Below are 18,812 nucleotides of genomic sequence, written 5' to 3' on the forward strand. Positions count from 1 at the left end.
GCTAAAGCTATCCAATATTCACGATCACTTTTTGGCAGTCAGTCTTCATAACCTTAGTCTTAAAACTGCAAATATAAAACAAAACCAAATAATTCTCAAGGACTTGACACTATTCTTCTCAGCACCATTAATGTAAGTGGTCTTGGGAGAAGTAAGGAAGCACAGAAGAGAGAGGAAAGCTTGAGAAAGAACTAAAAAAATGCAATAATATATCTAATAAACCAGTATCTAAACTAAAATTAACCGAGGAATCAGTACTTCCTCACTTCAGGTCTTCAGAATAAGCAGTGCATACTATTTTTCTTATTCTGAAAACTTGCATCTCCAGGCAGACACCAGTTTGGCACAGCAAAATTCAATTTTAGTGAGGTTGAACTTCAGCTCAATACGCTTCAAAAAGTTTTCATGCTCAGTGGCGGCATAATTCAGATCCTTCACCACATTTTAGACAGTGAAATCCTACAGGCTTGCTTCCAAAAATACAGAATCAATGCCTGCGCCCTCCCTAAGGCCCTCCCAGGCCTTGTCCTGCCATCCTCTCCCCTACTCAATTAAACAAGCTATGTTCTTGTTTCCCTTATCCTCTCCAAGATGAGCACTCTAGTTTTCCAGTTACCGTATCCCTTTGAGGGATAATGCGGCCATAAAAGATAGGCACAAACTGTAAATTAAAAATAAATAAATAAGTAAAAATTATTCAAACAATCCTTTGAACAGTACTACAGTGACAGATGCTAGGAAAACTTTTAACAGTGGAATCACTTTCCTTTTGGTCACCTTTCGCCATATTTGTGAAACCTGGTTTTGCTCATATTGTTTTGCTTTACATAATTCTTTCAGAATTAGTGATACACACTTTCTTTCTTTCCTGTGGAGTAATAATTAAAGCTTGAAGTACCCTTTCAGGGTTTTTTAAATTATTATTTAAGAAATAAAAAAAATAAGAGAAAAAGACTCCAAAATCTTTCTCATCCATGCACTTCTGCTAGGGAATTTCTAGGTTTTGGATTCCTCCTTCCTCTTTTCCTATCCTGTTGATTTCTGAAGAGAGAAGTTCAACGATTAGAATACCCCTACAAGCAGAACAATGCACGACTTCACTTTAATATCCCCCGATCAGTCTATCATGGGTTTCTGGCCACAGCGTCTCCAACAGCTATCAAAAAAACTTTGAACTTCTCAGACAAACCTCAGTACATCTGGGTTAGCTTCCTTCTTTCTTTGCTTTGCTGTCATAAAAACGAAATGCCAGTTGCCAGCCTCTCTTTTTTCCAGGACAAGACCTCATTTGCAGCTGAAAGAACAGTAAAAATCTGGTGATATTTGGTCCAACTGCTACGTCCTGCTGATAGCCGGCACAAACAAGATGTTAGAGAGAAAAAGGAGGCAGGTTTCCACTGAGATGTCAGACACTCAGTTTTCCAAGCCTAACATTGGCTGCATTAAGAGCAGCTGAGTTGTTACTGACTAGTGACCCCGGTGCACCGGCACCCTCGCAAACACCACAGTTCCTAACCTGAGGATCTTAAATTCTCGTTCAGCAGCGTGAACAAAGGAAGCAAACAGGGATGATGAAAAAAAGAAGCAAGAGAAGAAAATCAACAATTCCTAAGGCTACGCTGCTTTGATAGCATTGTGAATATAACAATTCTCTCCAATATCTATTAATTAGTTAGCATTGATTTGCAAGGGTTTAAGCATTCATACATCTTTCTAGACCAGCATTCTGGTCTGTAGTAATTGTCTACAAAGGAAACTTCAAAAAGTAAAGTTGAAAATATCCCCAAATCACATGCCAGCTGTGCCCGATGGGCAGAACCAGAGGAGTCATTTATACTTCCCATGCTGTGCTTTCCTAAGATCTCTTTGCGAAATTACTTCTAGAACTTGAACTAATTCTTGAGCAAGAAAGCTATAAAAATTAATGTTTTAAATGAATTTTTTTTTTGTGGAAGCTTGAAATTGTTGGGTTTTTAAACTCGTAGCAGTCTATTTCTGAGGCTATGTAAATCTGAAGAAAAGTACTCTTTCTCCCCTTTCTATTTTCAAATTCTTGATTCTTAAGGGAAGAATGATAAAAGGTAAAGAGTGAGGAAAAATTTTTATATGCCTGTTGTTTTCTACTACTACTTTGAAAGCATTATATATTCATTAGTAGTATTTATTCTAAACCGGCAAAATCTGTCCTACACATATTGCTTTTCTTGTTTGTTCTAACTATACCTACTTAGGGCATCAGGTCTAAAATCTGATGAAAATAATTAAAGAGTCATAAAACATGTAATTCTGTAACTGTATTGAAACATTTTCCACCTCTAGCTTTTTGACTATCACCATATTTTAAATACTTCTTGATCAGTCCACAAAAAATCCTGGATCTGTCTAATGCAAGTTATCAATGCAAAGTCAATGATATAAAGTTTATTTTTTTCTATACCTTAATTTTTCAATAATTAATATTCTAATATTAAAAGTAATTAAAACAAAGCAATTCTATGCCTTCACATTTTATTTTCTTCTGTTATTGCAGCTTGGCAACCTATTATACAAATCATGTTTCAGTCAACTCTCCTGAAATTTCTCCCAGAAAGTAGTTTTTACCAGATCTTTGCTTGTGACATTTGCACAGGCAACTGGGAATGTCAGAGTTCAAACACTTAATTCATATTTACAGTAGCATGGCCTAGTGTCTTTTAGGTTCCGAGTGCCCCTGTTGATTTAGAATGGCCTTTTCCTCTTTAAGTTCAAATTCACCCTTTGTTTTGCACTGTACCTAACAATTTAAAAGCTTCCTTTGACTAGCATCATCACTTTTTGTAGAGGAATGAGGAAGAATATTTCTTTCTATACAGGGGAAAACCTGTAACTACTTGCAAAGAGGATATAACACAGCAAACAACAGTTTTGCTCCACAGAGTGTTCTGAAGTTGGCAGTCACCTTTCTAAATAAATAAATACTGTTTTGTCAGTGATCTCTTAAATGCTGTTAAATCTCTAGTGTCTGAACCTTTCCCCTTCAAATACAAAAGACCAGAGATACAGTTTAAAAAAAAAAAAGTCAGCAAAAATGGGGTATTTGATATGGGTTGTTGCAATCGGTTTATCCGGAGCTTTCCTGAAGTCCATGCAGAGCATGCAGTTTATTCTAGCAACAGTAGCTGACAGAGTGGTTTGCATTTGGGCCATATTCAATAGCATTCTCTTCTGCAATTTGAATCATTACAGAATCTAGTTATGAGTTTAGCAAAAAGTATATTGCTTTAATTGAAATAACACCCTAAAGGAAAGCTCATTCTAGCATATCTATGCCTGATGAAGATGAATAATGTATATCCCAACACATAATGTACTTAATACAATGCAGGCATCTTCTTTAAAAATTAATATGAAGAATCTCACACGTGACAATCTTAAAAAAAAAAAAAAATCACAGTTCAAGGTTTTCCATGTTGATGTGCAGAGAAGTCCAAAGGCCCAAAACATCATATATCCTTATCTACTTATGATTGCTAAAAATCTGGTTACATACACTTCCCTAATAAGCATCCATGCCCTTACGTCCAGTCTACACGAAAAGTGTTATAATATAGACTGTAGGCATCAAACAGGTAAGGCATGGTAAAAGTATACATGTAGGTATGAATGTTTAGCAACAGTGAAAGCTAGACCAACGCAAAAATACCCAAAAAATAATCACACAGCTTTAGTCATGCAGAATAAAAATGAGCAAATATAAAGAAGGCTTCCGTGCGAAACACATGAGAGCAAGGCTCGATGATCCAGCTGAGCTGAGAACCCATACATGCCCACCAAAAGAGGCAGTCAGCCTCTCACTGCTAGGCAGGTGGTCCTGACCCTTCTTTTACACCAGCCCTCCTTACCTTGAGATGATTCAGTTGGATAATTTAACAAAAAAAATCATATAATTCCCCACCTTCCCAAGAAAATTTCTGCTGATGTAATGACTCAAAACAGCTCACTAAAAGGATGAGACAAGTACCGCAGTTGGCAGATGAAAAGGTGACAAGGCTGCATTGCTGGGGGCAAAGCCACCACTTCTGGCAAAAGTGACAAGCTCAGCCATCTTATGAAACTTCCCTCGTCTTCATCCTGCTCACTTGACCTACATCTAATGGAGTGGGACTGAAAAAGTTTGACAATTTCAGAACTTTCACTTACGTATACCGGCTGTTCTTCAGCTCCAGGGTAGTACCTTGGTTTGGATGATCTACTTATAGGTTAGTTGTCTCCTTCCAGCCTACATCCATTTATAGACCTTGTTATTTCAACCCTATCCTGAAAGAAAAGCAAAATAAAAAAGCTCTCTTCTCTTTACATAGCAGATTCTACTACACAGAATTTACTGGCATTTCATTTAATTGAATGTATGCCAACACATCATAATTCAGAAAATGCAATGACTCATGATCTTATGTGCCCCAAGACATACTGCACAAGTGGCCATCATTAAAGACCACCTAAGTTCATAAAGAGGGCCAAATATGGAGGTTACACTCTATAATCCCTTTAAAAAAAATAAATTGACACATTCACATTTTATTGGGTGCTTAACTACTGACAAAAACTTGCTTTTCCCATGACAACTGACAGGCTGTGGAGAAACCATCATAAGCACTACGTCCCTTCTATAACAAACAAACTTGCTGCTGCAGCAGTACAGGGATCTGTAAGTATGCTTCAATACATTAAAAAAAAGAGTGGAATTTAGTAGCTTTTTCAAAACTTAACATAAATTTGGATTCATCTTTCATTTAAAAATTTCACTTTTCAGTATGTCAAAACAATTTTGGAAGACATAATCATAAGGAAAAATTGATACATTCCTCTGGAGACAGTCTATGGAGTTTCAGTATACAAGATGACTACTAATTGTAATGATTTTTTGAAGTCAAGGTTACAATTAACAAACAGTTTCCTACAAATAGACTGAACACATTATTATTTGGGATGTTTAATGTTGGAGAAATAAAGTTAACACCCTACTTAATATTGTACTTATTTAATCAGTATTATTGTTTAAAAAGGCACCAAAAATAGTATCCCATGAAAATAAGATTTCTCTTGATTGTGAAGTATCACTGATTTTGCCACTGGAATATAAGACTGCCATTAAAAGTGTCGGAAAATTCTCTAGAGCACTGTACTGCCACTGATAACTGCTACCCCAAAGGACAATTTGCAGGAGAAGCAACCACATAACATCTCAAACCAATTTTTTTCCCCAGGTTTTATTTTTCTTTGCAGTTTAACAGTTGCTGGGAAAACAATTTGCAATTTATCATACAATAATGATTCCTAAAATATTAACAAATTGTGCTTTTATTGCCTTTAACAAGTATAATCCACTAGCAAACTGCAACAAAAGGAGCAAATCTGTTCTTTTGCTAAAGCCATGCACACTTCTGCAAACACTCCACCTCACCCCACCTCCTCCCAAAGAACAAGACCGGCAACAAAACATTTGTTCCACAATTCTCCATAAGGTCCTTTTTCATATACGTTCCTATGATGGCATTGTAAGGTTATCCCACCTTTCTTATTTAAATTACGGTCTCATTGCTGTCATGAAATGAAAAGCCACAGGATAAAAATTAATCCATTACATCTACTTTGTTAAATACTGCATTATCAGAGCAGAACCTCTCTTGAGAGCCAAGAGTTCATTTTTGGTTGGTAAAGGAGGAGGTAATCTTCAGTCAAGCTAATCCTATGGGAAGGTAAGTGATTCTTCAACTCCAAGTGTTTTTTTCATTCACAGAAGGAATGATTCAGAAGTATCTGCCAGGCAGCTCCCCAGTTTTCACATGCTTGTCAGCACCTGGCAGCCACAGCTCCAATAATTCACTTCCTTTTAAAGTTGCTCCATTTCTTTCTGATTTTATAACACATTTTCAAAAACGATTGCTGCACAGGCAGATACAGCTTGCTTTCCTGCCGTGACTTTGTTCCCAGGCTCACAAGTCTAAGTAACTTTGAAAATCACTGTCACAAACCCTTACCAAAACCAGGCCAAAGGCAATGACCTCGATGTAGCTTTGGCAGGCACGACGTTAAGAGCAGTCCCCTTCTCTTAACTGGTATGAGTTCTTGAAATATATGCATGACTTCTGAATCAAGCTGAGCAAGCCGATATGAACCACCTCCAACACTGATTTACCACAAGAAGGTAGGGACGAGTTCAAAGACAAAGAAGCACCCACAGGACAGGTGTACCCCTCTGTTTACCAGACAGACACATCACAACTGCAGCACAGCAACAGAAAGCTATATATTCGTTATTAGAAAGACAATAGATACATTTTTTATTCCTTTTTTATTATCCAGAAATAATTATTTATTTCTGAACTGGACAAGATTATTAATACAGAAAATATTAGAAACATAGAAGAGCTTTTAAGAAAGTAGCAATGGGTCATACTCATGTTTACTGGAAAGCAGTTGTTCCTGTCTAGACTGTAAGCCCCAGAAATACATGCATAGTTTTCATTAAAACATATGTTATATCTTTCAGAAAGGTATTCATTCATACATAGTGCTTTTCATTGTAAGCAGCACCACATTGGGTTTTTGAACACATATATTGCATTACTAAAAGTAATCCTTACGGCATCCAGACCTCCTGAACCTTAAACAAAGGTTTTTGTGGAAAAAACATGAAAGCTTTCTTACACCAATCGACATAAATAAAACTCAAAATGAATATTTTTGCTACAAAATCAGAAACCTCAGAAGAATGGTTAAACAGACCACATATTCAAACTGCAATGGACTAAACAAGAGAATCCATAACTTTAAGAACATTAAGTTACATTATCACAACTAAGATTCCTTAAATACTATGGAGCCAAGCAACCTGAGGACAAGCCAGTATAAAGGCTCCATTACATCCACAACTTCAGTAAGCAAACAATTCTTAAGCGGGAACATCCTCACTTCACTGTTGGATTAAAAGAACATTCCTGACTCCATTTAAAAAGAAGTAATGCCTAAAATTGTTGGCACAGAGACAGCACTCTGAAACTAGGCCATATGAATGTCACTTCATTGTTGTTACTGAAAGAAAGAAGATCAACTACAATAAAACCTTAGCCAGCACTGCAACAACATTATGCCAGCTAAGCAAGCCCTTAACCAGACCCATGGAGCTTTGCTGCCTTTCTGTTATATACTTAAACATCCTCTACAGACGCTTATTTTTATGTATATGGAAATGCATGCAAGCATACCCACTCCTCTTCTGACAATCTTTAGTGTAGAAAATTCTTAAGTTATCATATAAACCATAAAAAGTAGCATTTACATATAAAAATTTTGTGAAAACACAGTAATTTCTCAGCATATGCACATCTATTGAATTTCCAAACATACTCAACATAAATATTGTGTAATTCCTTGTTCTGCCCATATTACATCACTTGATAGAAAAATGTTTTAGGTTTGCCCGTTCAGCTCAATTCACTAAGCAATCCGTGTGAATTACAGTACTTAAACCCAGGCATCACAGGCTGCACAGAGTGGTCTGCTCCTGGCCAGTCTGCACAGTAGAAAGCCATCAGAATGCGACTCTCACACTTACAGAGCAGATGTGCAGCTATGCTGTAATCATGGCAATTTTCACAAATGGAGTGACAACTGTGGAAAAAAGTGATAAACCCCAGCTATCTAATCAGTGAGCACAGCAAATTAGTTTGTTGGTAGATGATCCAAGTACTACTTCCTGACGAAAGGGTCAAGAAGATCTTCCTCCGTTGTGCTTACATAACAGAGGACATAAAGAAGAAAACATAGCATCGTATATAAGCTCATCGTATATATTCTCAGATATCCTTTTTTATTATTATTACTCTCTATCTTATTACAGTTGAAAATTGTCTAGTCTAGATTCTGCAATTCATCCCCTTATCTATACAGCAATTATTTATCTATTAGTTGTAGACTAAATTTGTTGTAACAATGCATCCTATGGTTTACTTTAGTTCGGAAACAATATACATTAATAAAATCAACTTTAAGGATTTTTAATAATTTTCATGACACACCTTCAAGTTCTACTACAAAAAATATTAGAAAAACCGTTCTGATTATCTTTATTTCAGCAAGAATGTTAATAATTATCAAGTACTATCACAAAATATAATTTGGAACAGATACAGTTAATCTGCAAGACACAAACCAAAGTGAAAAGCAAAACCTATAAGGATGCCTGTTTTGAAATATTTATTGCTTTAACTTAGAAGTCATACGTCTGTACGTTATTAATCCAAAACATGAATTACAGCAGTTCGTGCAAAACCAACTCACATCTCACATCTGAATAAATTACTAGGACAAACTAAATATCTGCATACTCTCCTAGCACTGATTAATACACCGTACAATAAATAACTTGCTACTAATTCCTTCAAACACGACAAACGGGTGAAACAAATAATGCTGTATTGGGGTAAAAATCCCAACAGTGATACTGTGATGGAGTGTTTGGTGAGTGGAAATTGCATGCCAGTACACCTCAAGCAGCAATTAATGAGACATGATGTAAAGCTGAGATATCAGATACCTCGTGCTTTTGACTTGTTTAATTTTTACAAATACAAGAAACTTAAGACCTACCAAATACTTAGCTGACATACAATTACATCATCTTTATCACCTACTGCCGTACTGTCACTAAGCTGCTATGCTTACGGTAGCAGAGCCTGCTACACAGTGCAAGGCAGCTCCCGGGCCTGAGACCCTGCATTGAAGCATGTGTGAAGGGGTGATCTGAGGACAAACCGGTTGTCTTTACCAAGAGCAGCATCCTTGCCTTCGTTGGTTCAATTAAGACAAGAAATCCTCATAGAAACTCTAGATCTGGGCCATTTAGAAGATCAAGGTGGGCACTTTTTGCAGGGTTTGAGGCACGAAAATAACACCCCCTGTAAAACACTCAGTCTGAGGACAACTTCTTTTGCTTCAAGGCAGCATTCGGAGCTTAGCAGAACTAAGCCACAGTGTCAGCATCTGATGACTCCGCAGAGGAGCATCTACTTGCCACCTCCCTCAGACAGCAAAGGATGCAAAGAACTTTATCAGACTGAAACAACTGCAGCCTAAGAAAATTAAAATACATACATAGTCTTACATGACAACTAGGAAGCAGATAGTGCACTTTGCTCAGCTCTCACACTGGCTATGCCAACTTGCACCAGCACACAGGGCCGCTAAAAACCCGTTTTTTTAAAGCATAATTTTACACAGCAGCATGCAGGAAAAAAAAAAATGCGCTATGACGCTGTGGCTCTCGGTGCCAGCGACATACTTACTGCTGCTGCTGCTCCAGGACTTCAGCAGAGACTTTATGTTAATTTCGAAGAAGAGGGAATCCTGTAGGCTGAGCATGGTGCCGGGGGCAGGGCGGGAGCGGGGCGCCGGCCGGCTGCGGGGCGGCGGCAGGACCAGCACCGGCAGCAGGAGGAGCGTGCCGGCGCCCCCGCCGCTGCCGCGCGGCCTCCCGGTGACGCAGGACCCGGGGGGCGCGCGCTGAAGGCGGAGGCAGGCGGCGGGCCCGGGGGCGGGGCTAGCGGCGGCTCCTCTCGGGAGCCCTCCTCGCCCGCCAGGCCCCGGCCACGCCCACGCCCCCCGCCGCAGGGGCCCGGCGGGTCTCGCCGCGCCCCCCGGGCCCCAGCGCTCTGCTCGGGGCAACGGCGTGCCCCCACCCCGCCGCGCTCGGCGGGAACCGCACGACACAGCGCGGCGGCCCTCGTTCGAAGAAAGGGACGCGAGCACGCACAGCGAGAGGGTACGGGCTCTTCTGCGCGGACCCACACCCCTCCCGAGGGATGCTACCGGATGACACAGGCAGGCAGGCCGGCCGGCCGGCCCCTTGACAGCCACACGGCACAACCACGCACAATTAAAACCAAAAAGGATGACAGAAGGCTGCTTGCGCTTTACCGAGTTTCAAGTAAACTTCCAACCAATCTGTTAAGATTAAATAAACCGCCCAGCATTACTTTGCACATGACCAAAAGCACAACAAGCACTAAATGATCAGCAAAATAAAAGTTAAAAAAAACCCAAACGTGAAAAACACGCACACAGTGGAGGGCAGGAAAGTCGTAAGTAGTATTCCCAGGGTGGATGCTTGCAAGAGAACTACAGCGGATTTAGCTTTGACACCTACAGGTATTAGCAGTTTGGAGTTTTTTTCCTCATTATCTTTTACAGGACCTAAAAACACAATTTTGACAATTTCTGATTGTTTACTTTGTTCAATATCATCTCAAAGGCCACAATGGAAAGTATCGTAGGTATGAGGTCTCTGGCCTCCTAGGGATGCAATCCAACACCGCCTTTAGATGGGGCTCAGCAAGATAAAGCAAGATACCCCATCGATAGCCTTGCCCATTTCAGCACAGGGCAAAGCAATGTAAGATAAACCTCCTTCACTCTGCCCACAAAAGGTAGCGACCCTCTGTCAGCTTGAGGTGTTATCTTTACACAGGTCAAAAACACATCTGAACCTGTCTCGAGATTTTAATGGACAAATCTAAAAGTAGTTGAAAATTTCAGAAAGATTTCTGCATACTGACAGAAGAAGTGATAGGGAGAAAATAATGCTTGTTTATGTAACTGCCACCGAACTATACATGTAACATTACTCTTGGCTCAAATACAGAAAATAGAGAGAACTGGATACTGAGATTACTGTGACACTGGCTGCTAACATGAGTTTAATTAGGTCTATTTAAACTATAACTTGACCCACACCATACAGATGAACTAAGAAATTAATCATATGGGTCCAAGGTATGCTGATTAACTAAATCTGCTTTAAAATAATCTTTAAAACACTTACATAGTTTCAGAACTGCCCCCCATCCTGTACTAGGAGTAAACCAACCATGAGGAGGAAATCATACCTGTGCCCTCAGATAAACAATTTCAGATAATTCTAGTTTAGAAGATTTAAGAATGGTGTGCATCCAATACTTTTAAGGTTTGTTTTTTGTGGTTTTAGGTTGGGGTTTTTTTTGGGGGGGGGGGGGGGGAGGCGGGGGGGGGGTGACTGGGGGTGTGTGTGTGTCTGTGTGTGTGTTGTGGTTTGTTTTGGTTTTGTTTGTTTTTGTTGGTTTTTTTTGTTTGGTTTTTTTTGTAAATCTACACCCCCCTCCCCCCTCAAAAAGACAAAGTAATTATCACTACCAGGGAGGTAACGCAGACCAACAGCTAAGCAGTTCTAAACGACAGGTCTAACACACCAGCAGAAGGACACTGGAGAAGGAGTGGGAGAAGCATGTTGCTGCACCAGCCCATACAACCATCAAGACAGCTGCTGACATCCATTCAGGAGATTAGCAGTTTTATTAAACGAGACATTGGTGTGATCACTCAGTTTTCATAGATGAAAAGTACTCAAAATTTCCCCATATGTAACAATGTTTTTCTATAATATGATACTAAATTGCCACATATATCTGGATTTACTTTTCTTCCCAGAGAGAGTACAGAACATGCATCCACACCAAGTAACTCTTTGGGACATTGCATCAAACTTTCTTTCATAAGCCTGTTTCAGGTAATACTGCCTATGTAGTACCTCCAGTTACCTATACATTCAAAGTTATACTTCAAGCGTTCCTTTTTCCTCTTACTAAATAAGATGTAACAGAGGTTGTATTTTGTTATGAGTAGGATATAAAGGCCAGATTTTGGAACTGGCTGATGAATTTCACCACTAAATTGAAAGACTGTATTAATTATGGTTGGTCTCTGACTGCCTTTACACTGCGCTACAGAGAGTTCTTCAAAGGAATCCTTGTTAACAGCATGCATTCCAAAATCATGAGCCAACTCTCCCAGCACCTCAAAAATAATGACTTTTTAAAATACACTTTGGGTTCTTTGTAGTTGCCCTTTTTCCACCCTCAGCTTTTATTCTTTAAGTTATTAGCGCCAGAAACTTATTAAAAAACAATCGTCCCAGAAACCCCAGGAGATATGCTAAAAAAACCCCACAGAAATACTAATCTCAATGCTCCACCTCCTGGAGTCCTGTTAAGAAGAGTTTCAACAAACAGAAGAGCTGCCAGTATTTCTGTATAGCGGTGTTTCAAAAGTTAACGAATGTTAGGAAATCTTTTTAAAAATTTGCATTTATTTATGATATTGATGTGTTTGGCCAAGCAAGTTACATGGCTTTCCCCCAGGCAACTGAGATTTTGTTGCAGTATTAATTATTCATAATATCAGCTACTGATCACTGTCAATAGGACTTCCTCAAGGATACTAGCAATTAATTTTAAATGCAGCCGGCTCAATAGAAAATATTAGCCCATTAAGAACTTCTAGGATGTTAAGAATATTTTGAGAACTCTATGTACCAAGGGTATAAGCTTTTCCTTCTGAAGACTTCAGTAGAAGTACTGAAGACTAAGAATCTTTAGTATTAGGAACAAAAATATTTTGAAAAGAAAAATCCTCTTTTAATACTATATGAATATACATTATATGTATGTTTTCATACATATATGCACAGACATAGGAAATTGGATTCAATGGATTTGCAAGATTTAAGAATGCCATACACCAAATACTTTTACTCCCCCTGCCCCCCCCCCCACAAAAAAAAAGAGAGAAAATAAATACCAGTACAAGTCCATTTAACAAGAGTAATGGACCTGTCAGTATCTTAGCATTATCATATAAGCATCAGTGTCATAAGCATTATCTTATTATACAACTGTGCACAAGCCTTCTATCATTTCTTCTTCCTTCTTCAACCCAATTTACATGCTTTTATAATCAAAGATGTATAAATGACAACTACTGCAATTTTGGGACATTTGGGTTTTGTTTTGCCTTTGAATTGAGTTAATCAAATAACCTACCAGACACTAGAACAAACAGAAGATTTCAGGATAAACCACAAATTTTAAAATGTAACTTTTTGTTTTATTTTTAATCAAAACAAGATAGTAGAAGCAGGAAAGAAAAAACATGGGTTACAAGCTTCTGAACCTTGCCAAGCACAGATGAGGCTAATTCACTGAGAAGAGCCCAATAAAACTCATTGTGTAGAGTTACAAGATATCATAACCATGTATTTCTAAAACTGTATAAGAAAATGTCATTTACAGGATGGATTCTTTTCAAGTTCCTCATTTGCCGAGAGGAAAATGAAAGAGACTTCTGGAAAGTACACTGTGTTTAAAATTGAGAGCAAGTATGTCCACTGTGAAAGAGTACCCATTACTTTGGAGTACTTATATGGGAATGCTTTCATAAGATTATTATTTTACTACCCAGAGAGAAGATGAAAAAGAAATCACGTGCATTTAACTATAAGCCAATAGCTTTGATCTGGAGCTGGTTTATGTAAGAAAAACAATCCAAAAAGAAACTCTCAAACTGAGGATTTGTGCATACTTATATAGTAGGCTGGGCATTACAGAATTCCAGTAAATATGTAGTTTATATACCGATCTCAATATTTGCATACCTTTTTATTTTGGACCGGTTATGAATTTCACTATTAAAGAGAGCAGACTACTATAAAGTCTATGTTTTTAATACTTTCTCAAGAGCCAAGGTGAGGTATGTGTGAATGAGCACACTGGTATCGGGAAGCTCTTAAAAGAACAAGACAAGAATAGGACTGTAGGTGTAGTAAAGCAGAAGTGCTCAATCTGCAAACGCAAGCTGTTTACACTCTACTAAAATGATTAATGCAAGTGTCCAGTCCACAACAAGCTTTTTGCTCAGATACAAAAACCTTTTAGTAAAGAGGATGGCTAGAAGCAAATTGCTCGAGCCACTTCAGTGACATAAGTCTGCAGACTTCAGGCTGCAAACTGACCTATACATTATGAGATTCACGAGCAGTAAGCCCAGCTGCTCTGGGAAGCATTGGACTGTCCATTCGCGGTACAGTTCATTCATTGCACATGAGAAAAGTCAATTCAGCACTTCAAGAATGCATACCTTGTAGATGTAGCATTCAGTACATGTAGAGTAAGTCCAGTCACATGACAGGGAAGAGTTGCCCTGGGTGTTATAAGTAGCTATAGGGTCCAAGCAATATAAGAGATCAGACACTATCGCGCTGTAGCACAGATAACAGAAGTTTCCTTTTCTTTACTTGTAGAATTTGGAATTTAATAAAAACATTTCTAGAAGGATCACTATACTTACTAGGATCAATACATTTACTACAAATGTGTATGCAAAGGTTGTTTGTATAGCTCTTCTTTAATTAAAGTAGCATCATGCCATTTTCTTGGAGCTGCCCAGAAACATCGCTAGCAATTATTTTGAACAACGTACATAAAATAAGTGCAGTGCATAACAACTACGGTTCCTATAACTGCCAGAACTCTAGTCTGTGGCAAAGACCAAGATGCAAGACCAAAAAAAAAAAATTTAATATGGTTCACACAATGTTGTTTCAGCTTTATCTCTACAGGCTCAAAAGGTAGGGGGATTTTCATGAGTGAAGATATTGGCGTGTGGTGGTGTGCTCCCCCCGCGCCCTTGTAAGCATTAACCACCAGTGGGGGCTGTGACAGCTGCATCCAGCTTATGGTGGTCTTTGGGGAGGGATGGCAACATAGTAACTAAAGACTGCCCGGAGCAGTGATCCAAACATCTTGCTGGTATGCAAAAATGACTATGAGTCAATCATCTTACCCCCATAAATAGTGGTCAGCACAAGGCCCATTGAGCTCTCCTGGCCGGCAGCGGGCTGCAGGCCAGGATCTCCCCTTGAGCAGGGATGCCTCTCAGGGTTACTCCTCGAGCTGGAGAGATTCCTTGCCGCAACAGATCCTCGGTAAGTGACCAATCACATGCTAAACTTGGAAATCTTAACTATAAAGATATGATATAAAAGATTGATTGCACATATATAATCCTTTAGACATAAACTGTTGACCAAGTCTGGGACTAGGATTGGATCCAGCCGCACCTGGACTCCTCTCTGAGAAGGAGTTTAGAAAGCAAGGAGGTCCTTTCTGAACCTCATGACTCAATGGGAGGGTCTCCCTGACAGTTTTGTCTGACCCTGTCCTCTATGCAGTAAATAATCAAGTGTACCTTGCCATCGAATCTTGTTAAACCACTGTCGCATTTACCACTGAACTTTGTTAACTCACTGGTTTTTATTGATAAAAGTATATTGTCGCTTCTCTCTTACGAGTGAAGTGCACTCTCACTCCATCCACGACAAACCAGTGTAGTCAGCAGGATGGCAAGTAGTATCACCAATTATTTATGGAGGCATGGAGTGAATCCAAGTCCCAAATTCTCAGAAGAATGGGCTCGTGACAACTGGCATAATTGGGAAGCCGTTGAAGAGCACCTAAAAGTAACTAGGGGCCGCACAAAGGATGGAAAGGGGAAAGGAGTTATCTGCAAGATGCTAAGTACCTGTTTAGAAGCTGCATATCAAGAAAGGGAGAATAGAAATAGGAAGGAGCAGGACCTAGAGAAAGAACTGGAAGGTAGGAAGGCAACCGACTTGTTACTGTCTTTAAAAATTGAACAGCTGCAGAAATAGCTACAAGAAGAAAAGGAGAAAAGATGAAAGTTGGGAGAAAAGATCAAGATGATGCTTATACAGGCTCCCTGCCCCCCTGACATCGTACAGATTAGAAAACTAATAGTATCCCCTGAAGACTGGGATGGAGATATCTGGGGTGATCCCAATGATCCTTTGTTCCCCACAAATCCTCCTGAATATGAAGCCAGACATGTTGTTAAAACAGAAAGAACTGTGGGACCTCAGGGTGGTCATCGGAGACATGCGGAGTAAATAATCTTAAAAGAGCAATATTTAACTTTTTAAAGTTTGCTTTTAAATGACAAAGAAATAACATTTTATATATCATTCATTTATGTTTCACAGGGAACATTACAGATTTTTAGCCTCATTTCCTCCTCCTCCCCCCCCCCCCTTCTTCATTTGAAGTGTTATTCCCTGGTTCTACAATAATTTTATTTCTCTAGGAGTACATTCAAATCATACTACCTCCCTCCCCCAACACCCCAGTGCAGTTCTTGCTCTTTTCTACTGGGATGGCTGAGATAACAGAATATGACTTGTCTACTTATCCCTCTACAAAATAGTTTGCATTAATCGTTCCAGCATAATTATTCTGTTTAAAAAACACAGCTAAAGGCATTCTTTTAAGTTATGTAAAAAACATGCAGTCACTGTTGCTTCCAACAGTTTCTTTGAGGTTTTCAGTCCTACTACATTCATCTTCAGGATGATACAGACTGACAGAAAATGCATTCAGGCAAAGAACTACAAATAATATTCCCCATTTAAAGTAAATTATAACTCTGAGTTTTCCAACTAGTTCTGGAAGGACACTGAAGATGCACAGCTTTCTTGCAGAACACAGTCTTTGAGTAAGATCAAAGAGGATACTGTTAATATTTAAGTTTTCAGTAAGTTAACATTATCTTGATTGAACAGTAATCCTACCTTAAAAAAGCCCCACCCCCCCCAACTTTAAAGAAAGGATAATTAAATCCTGAAAAATCAAATAGCTTTCAAGGTAGTTTAACAAAGACCTTACCAACTTCGTGAGGATTTAGACTAAAGAGATTTCAATCTGGCCCTTCCTGAAAATCCAGCTTTCCAGATCAGCAAACATTGCAAGATTACAAGGAAATGAATCAGTAATAAAAAGGTGAAACATTTCAAACAACCCAGCAGTTCTGAGATGACATTTAACCAACCTCTCTCCAAGAGGAAATGAGACGGGTAAAGCGACACACAAACCTATAGCTGAAACTGTATCTCATGAGCCTGACAAATCCAAGTCTCTTGATTTTCAGAGGCATCCCTGTAGTTAAAATTCTAGAGAACTCAGTGATTTATTCCCTCTCAGATGCTCAATTTTGACCTTCCATGACTGCAAATAAACCTTACAGGTATAAAGCCCAATTGGTACGATTGTGTCTGTGCCAGACAACTTGAAATACCTGCCCCAAGATCTGATCTGCCCAATTTTGTACTGTGTCAGCCTTCATTAATGTACCAACGTACTGGTTTTGGGGAACCAGCACTCCAGTTTTCACCAACCTTTTAAATGGAACCTGGAAACAGTTACGGAGCTACAGGCAAAATCGCAGCTTAGTTGCTGGGCGTTTAAATGGATAGAGTAGGGAAAGGCTTAACTCTGTTACCCTACAAGGCCTTAAGAGAACTGCTACGAATCAGTTATGTTTCTATTTTTGTTGCTCCTCCCAAGCTGCTGGATGTCTGTGCCACTTTTACAGGAAACATCATATTTGCATTTATGTGAGGATCAGCTACTCTATCCCTACAGAAAGCATTGGGGGAAAAAAACACCAAGAGTTTAAGGAGTCATCCAGGAAAACTTTAAAAAAAAAAGTTAAAGTGAATTAGCTATAGGGGTAAACTCAGCTCAGAAGTCCCAAGTCTGTTAAGCCTCACAAGTACTTGGGCAGAAAATGTTCTCGGCTGCAGACTCCCACTAGACTCGCACAGCAGCTGAAGGTACTCACATATTTGCCTTGCCCTGTGCCAGGAAATAAATTTGTGCCTTCTGCCCTCTGCCATATGCAAAGTTGAACATTTGCTCCTGAGCCACTGCCATTGGCAGCCTGCAGCCTATTTCTGTTTATACGTTAAAGGACTTCACAGCTCCGCATGATGCAGATGTACGTCTGGTTCAGCCACTTCTGAGCTAATGGTAGGCAGAGGGATGGGGGACTGCACAGTAACAAGTGGGAGCTACTTCAGGGGTCTCTGCTAAACTTCCTCACAAACACAAGCCTACCAACTTACTCCACCGTAATTTAAATCCCTATGTAGGTAAGTAGCTGGCAGAGCAGTTTTACAAGCTCTGCACACACAGTATAAGGACTTTGAAAGCTGTAGTTACAGGCAGGAGAAGGAAAGCAAGCAGGGGCAAGGCATGGACAGGCAATTTTCTCTCGAGATTTCAACCCCTGAAATTGCCATTCCCAATGTTTCAGTTACACAGGGCAGGAGCATAAGCAGCTCCATTGCCCAGTATCATAAATAAATAAAATAATTACATTAACATGGAATTCTTCATAGTTGAAGTAAATTGGCATATTTCTTCATTCCAAAGCCAGCAAATGTTTAATTACAGTGCATTTTTAATGTCCTAGTAACCAGGATTTAAACAATTAACTATTTTTAATGCTGAATTTTACAGCTTTCCCATCTCCGTGAAACGACAGATATTCTCGTAGGAACCTGAAGCAGGAGTACAAAATAGAAATGCTTTAAGATTAAAAAAGATAATTAATACATATACATTGATTTGCAAGAATTAATGGAATTCATATGAGTGTCATTTCTGAACCTTTATCCTCAGCAAGCATGCTGTTACATTGAAGAAAAGCAAGAAAAGAAATACAAAAATTAGGAAGGGAGAAAACAAGAAGAACTAAAAAAGCCAAAGGCAGCCAAATGCAACAGTTAGATACAAAACACCTAACACACAGTAAAACTTTACAACAAGGCCACATTTGTCTGGAAGTTCTGTAAATAGTCCACAGCACAGAGTTCCCTAACGTGCCTCAGCTGGTGGACTACAAAATAGCCTTGGCCAGCAGATGCACCTGTACCAGCCCTGGGAGAGACCACCCAACAGGTACAAAGCTCATCACTTCACCTGTGATGCCACAGGCAGCTCTCCATCCATACACCTGCATCTGGCAGAGCAGATCAAGTGGAAAGGATCAGTATCACTCCACTGCAATCCCTACTAGTTAAAGAAAAATGCAGAACTGAAATCAGGTGG

General features: G+C 39.3%; 1 protein-coding gene across 19 annotated transcripts in view; it reads right to left on the reverse strand.

Annotated features, from left to right (window-relative positions):
* FRYL (FRY like transcription coactivator) overlaps nucleotides 1-18,812 on the reverse strand; it is a 185,662-nt gene that overhangs the window by 125,312 nt on the left and 41,538 nt on the right. Inside the window, exon 1 of one of the 19 annotated variants that reach the window (XM_075149037.1) lies at nucleotides 9,327-9,473. The exons of the other annotated variants lie outside the window; for them this stretch is intronic. Within the exon in view, the coding sequence (XP_075005138.1) occupies nucleotides 9,327-9,402 (76 nt within the window). The 5' untranslated portion in view covers nucleotides 9,403-9,473. Of the gene's footprint in view, nucleotides 1-9,326; nucleotides 9,474-18,812 lie in introns of those variants that run through there. 19 annotated transcript variants of the gene reach the window in all.

Source organism: Calonectris borealis, chromosome 4, assembly GCF_964195595.1.
Source record: "Calonectris borealis chromosome 4, bCalBor7.hap1.2, whole genome shotgun sequence".
NCBI classification, from domain to species: domain Eukaryota; kingdom Metazoa; phylum Chordata; class Aves; order Procellariiformes; family Procellariidae; genus Calonectris; species Calonectris borealis.